Below are 4756 nucleotides of genomic sequence, written 5' to 3'. Positions count from 1 at the left end.
ATCAATGGCCAGTCCAAGCCAGTAAATAATTTAACTAGGAAACAGCCTCCTGGCCCTGCTGGTGCCCCTCGCTCCCAAGCCACAGCCTCCTGGCCCTGCCAATGCCCCATGCTCCCAACTAACAGCCCCCCAGCCCCCAGCCCTGCTGCTGCCCCTCACTCCCAACCCACTGCCCCCCACCACCAGTGTCTGGGGCTGGGGGTGGATGTGTGGCATGGGGGAGCACATGGCCCCCCAGATTTGTGAGCCCACAGTAGACACAGGGCTGCAGCCTGGCTGGACCAGAGGGTGGGTCCCAGTGCAAGAGGGTAGAGTGGGGCAATGAGACTCGTTGCTGCAGCTGCCACCACCATGAACCCCACACCAACCATGATACCAGCAGCACCAAGAGTATGGGTGGGGGTGGTCCACGATGCACTCACTTCCTCCTGTGGCCAACCGCTTGCATTCTGGGCCATGGCTCTAGCCCATGCCATGGCCTGGCCACTGTTGTTCCCCTCAAGCCATGGTTCTACTCCAAGGGGAGGTGGGGTGGTGAGAAGCACAGGCAGCCAGGCCGTGGCAGTGGGGTAGAGCCACAGCCCAGCATATGAGCGGTTGGCAGCAGGAGGTGAGGACAGTGTGGTCCCCCACATCCATTACTCCTTGTGCTGCTGGCTCTGCAGTTGGTGCGGGGTACATGGAAGTGGCAGCAGCAGGCAGTTCCTACCCATACCGGGCCAGGCGGCAGCCCTGTGCCCACTATGGGCACATAAATGTCGGTTGGTATATGCCCCCTACCCCTGACATGTAGCCTGTGCCCTCTCGACCGCTGACACATCATCTATGCCCCCCCACCCCATAGACTTACCTGAGGGGAACTGCGGGAGCTGCTCTGCACCCTGCCTGGCTGCCACATGCATGTATGCACACGCACATGCATGTTGCACCCCATGCCTGATTACCTTCCTTCTGCTCCCTCCAGCCCCAAGCTGCCCCTTGCAGGCTGGAAGTCTGCCAGGCTGCAAAGAGGAAACCTGTGCTTTCCCACATTTTTCTGTGGTTGTTCATGTTCCTTTCAAATATTCTTGCAACCCACTTTTGGGTCATGACCCATGGCTTGAGAAACACTGCTGTAGACAACACTGCCTTTCAAAAGAACCAGGAACCAATCAATCAGAGGTCACAGTCCTGCCCACTCTACAATTCTGTAAAATGATCCTCTTTTAATAAAATAAATTTTAAAATTAGAATATATTAAATAGGAAAGCAATGTTTGTAATATAAACAGCGACCAAAAAATATTCTATTAGATTGTTCAAAGCTGGACAAATCACAGTGGCCCCTGTCATCTGGGTGCTGGCGGAAAATGTAGGCCCTTGTACTTTGTAACTAACCCCTGATTTGAATTACTTGTACCAATTAGGTTTCCATTAACTAGAGATTAGCATGTAGTGATCAGCACTCCAGATTAGCTGCTTCAGTAAGTATGTTGTCATTAGGTAGGGCATATTGAGTTGCACAAGTGAGATCACACATTTATTAACAAGCCCAAATAAAGCATGACAACTGTAATTAAGCAAGGGAGAGAGAAGCAGAATAGAACCAACTAGCATTTCCATTACATATAGAATCCAATGTGAGGAGGCCTGGAGGAGGTTGGTGTTTCACAGACTAACAGAAGGCCATGATACTGTTTTACTTCTCTCCCCGTGGCACTATTTCATGGAGCATTACTGACACTGAATTATCATAACATCTATTTGGCTTATGAATAATTATACTGGGAAAATTTCCCTGTTGCGTTAGATTTCACAGTCTATTTCTTTTGGGGTCTCTAATTCTGACAGGTTAGTGATCCATCTTACTTAATCATTAGCATTTAATTCATTCAATTACAATGTATTATGCATTGCGACTATATATGTATTGTCTGAAACTACAGGACAGGGCCATCCAAGTTCTAAGTGGCTACAGGCTGCACCATGCACAGAGGCAACAGCAGGAAGTAGCAGCCTAGAAGGAAGGTGGTGACAACAGCAGCAGTAGGAGCAGGTGACTTAGGGAGGCGGCAATTGCTGGGGGGAAGAAAAAGTGACAGGAGCCCACAGGCCATGAGCTCGTGAACCATCAGTTGGACAGCCCTGCCCTAGAACATTAATGATCCATGTTTATGGTTTTTTACTTTATACAAGTCAACTGACAGATATTTGTTAATCACTTATGGATAAATTATCTGATTTACGGACACTTGCTGTCACCTACTTAAGCTGTATTTAGGCCTGTGGCCTGCCTACTTCTGCTATGCATACATTAGTGTATGTCCTCAGTCTACTGGTTCATTACTGGCATTACTGCAGAAGCCATATCTTTAAGCATTACCAAGATTCACACAGAGGCCAGAGTGAAAATTGATATTAATCCAGTAATTCCACCAAGGTGAATTAACTCTGTTGATGTTTTCTCCTTTCTACAGCTTTGTGAAAAGCTTGCAGCATCAAGTCTTTGTTATTTTGGACATTGTACTCAGTGACCATTAGCAGTTTGTCAAAGTCATCCTTGCTCTAGGTCAGATTTTCCAGTTTATAAGGTGACGTGGAGCTGACAAAATCTATATCACCTTTTTCCATCTCTGCCGGGCTGCGTTTCACTCCTGCAACAACAACAATAAAATATCAGGAGCTCAGCCTAGAGGTTGCCAGGAGATGGGAAGCTGAATTAAGGTATGTGACTGTGTCACAACACCCCCTTCCATCCTTTCATGCTGTTACCTAAACACTTAGGGCATGACTTTCCTCCAGTAGAACATCATGAAGTAAAAGAAATATGCTTCTGCTTTAGCCCTGACTGTTAGAAGAGGCTCTTTGGAACAAGTTCAACTATCTTCACCGCATTCTGTGAGCACTTGCTGTGAAACCACTACCCCAACACCATCTAAAATCATTCACTCAGCATCAGAAGCAGCAAGAGGACATCGAAGAGCACTGTTAGCAACTTGTAGGGCAATGAAAACAGCATTAGCAGCTTTTTCACCACAATGCAGCCAAAATCAAGGGCTTTTGTTGTAACCAGCCCAAAATCAAGGATTTTTCTTGCAACAAAGCACAAACTTATTTCACCAGCAAGATTTAGAAAGATCCGACTTCTGCTTACATTGCGAGGTTTTGTCCCATAAAAACTGTTTCTTTTATGTAGCGTTTGATACTGAAATCATCAAACTAGAGAAAAACTGAGGCTTGTAGCACATATGCAACACATCTGATCATTAGGGGTGTGCAAAACAGGCCATATTCGATTCAGATTTGACCCAAATTGGGGGCAGTGATTCAATTCGTTGATTCAGATCACTGTCCCAGATTCAATTCAGCCAAATCCAAATCTGAAGATTTCATGCTGATTCAGAGAATCAGTGATTTGGCACAGCTTTAAATGTTTTTTCTACATACCTCGAGGTACCAGGTACATAACCCCTGTGTGCTTGGCGGCAAAGCTGAAAGAGGACCAGAAGTACTTCCAGTTCACTTCCAGGTCTGGACCAGACGTGCTTCTGGTCCACTTCTGGGTCTGCTGCCAAGTGCGCTGTGGAGCCCCCTCCACTCCTGTGAGACGCTCCATCCACCCCAGCATCACAGCTTTGACAAGCTGCCTGGTACCTTGAGGTATATAGAAAAAATATTTAAAGCTGTGTCTATGTCCGAATCACCAAATCTTTCCAAACCTTTCTGATTCAATTCGGATTCGGAAATTCAGCCACCGAATTGGGCAGAATTGCCACCAGATTGAATTAGGGACCGAAGCTAAACACAACCCTACAGATCATACCAATGCCTGATAAATCAACACTTAAGCAAACTTCCATTGATGAAGATGAGATAAAAATTGTGTTACACCACAGAATGTATTTACACCTTCTGTCAGCCATGGGTTTTTATTTTCTGGCATGGGGCAAAGGGTTCATGATTCTGAGCTACAGTAATTACCTACAAACCCTATTATGGGATGTCAGGCTGAAATGAAATATGATAAGTACCTGTGGAAAGTCAGTCACTCACCAGGTGCCTTGTACTCTTTAAAAGTGTTGTTCACCAGTGGGAAGAAAAGGACAATGGGAACCTCTGGATTCTCATCATCCACAAACACATAGCACTCCTTTGGATTCTTCTTGTCTTCTTCAGTCAGTATGATTTCAGGGAAGGGTAGTCCTTGTTCCACACAGTACTGCCCTGTCTCTTCTACGGACTACATCATCAAGGAGGGGAATAAAATTAGAACCTGAACATCAAAACTAACCTCTCTTGTCTGTCTTGGAATATAAAAAACCAGCTTGCTACTCAGATTCTCTGCCTCTTCTGCACTTTACAAATAAAAATGTTTGAACATGTATTAGCAAGACTGTTTTCTTTTAAATTAAATTAGAGTAGGACTGCAAGCCATACAGCAGCTAACACACTACAGGCAGTCCTCAACTTAAGACCGTTCGAGTTATGACAAACAGCACTTACAACCTTTGTAAATTACAACACTGTTTCAAGGTTCTGACGGGGTTTCAACTTTATGATGCTGGACACAGCTGCCTCCAGGTGGTAAGTCTGTTGTGGTGGGGTGTGGCAGGGGGGGCAGATCAATGTCCCTGCAGCAAGGGAGGGACTGGGGCTGGGACTGGGACAGGCGCTGTAAAGCACGCAAGGGGAGGGTGCAGGGGAAGGTGTCTCCCTCTGCTGTGCCCTGCTGGTCCAGGAGGGTATGAGGGGCATGTGCCCCAGATATGGGTGGGGAT

The 4756-nt window shown here is 46.4% G+C and overlaps 1 protein-coding gene across 1 annotated transcript in view; it reads right to left on the bottom strand.

Moving 5' to 3' along the window:
* Positions 1-1188: 1188 nt before the first annotated feature.
* LOC109299348 (cytosolic phospholipase A2 delta-like) overlaps positions 1189-4756 on the bottom strand; it is a 56735-nt gene continuing 53167 nt past the window's right edge. Inside the window, 2 exon segments of the mRNA XM_019519937.1 lie at positions 1189-2632; positions 4032-4218. Of these exon segments, the coding sequence (XP_019375482.1) occupies positions 2424-2632; positions 4032-4218 (396 nt within the window). The 3' untranslated portion in view covers positions 1189-2423.

The sequence above is a fragment of the Gavialis gangeticus genome, unplaced genomic scaffold (assembly GCF_001723915.1).
Source record: "Gavialis gangeticus isolate Ggan-Ray unplaced genomic scaffold, GavGan_comp1, whole genome shotgun sequence".
Classification (NCBI taxonomy): domain Eukaryota; kingdom Metazoa; phylum Chordata; order Crocodylia; family Gavialidae; genus Gavialis; species Gavialis gangeticus.
This window is presented reverse-complemented; position numbering and strand designations above follow the sequence as displayed.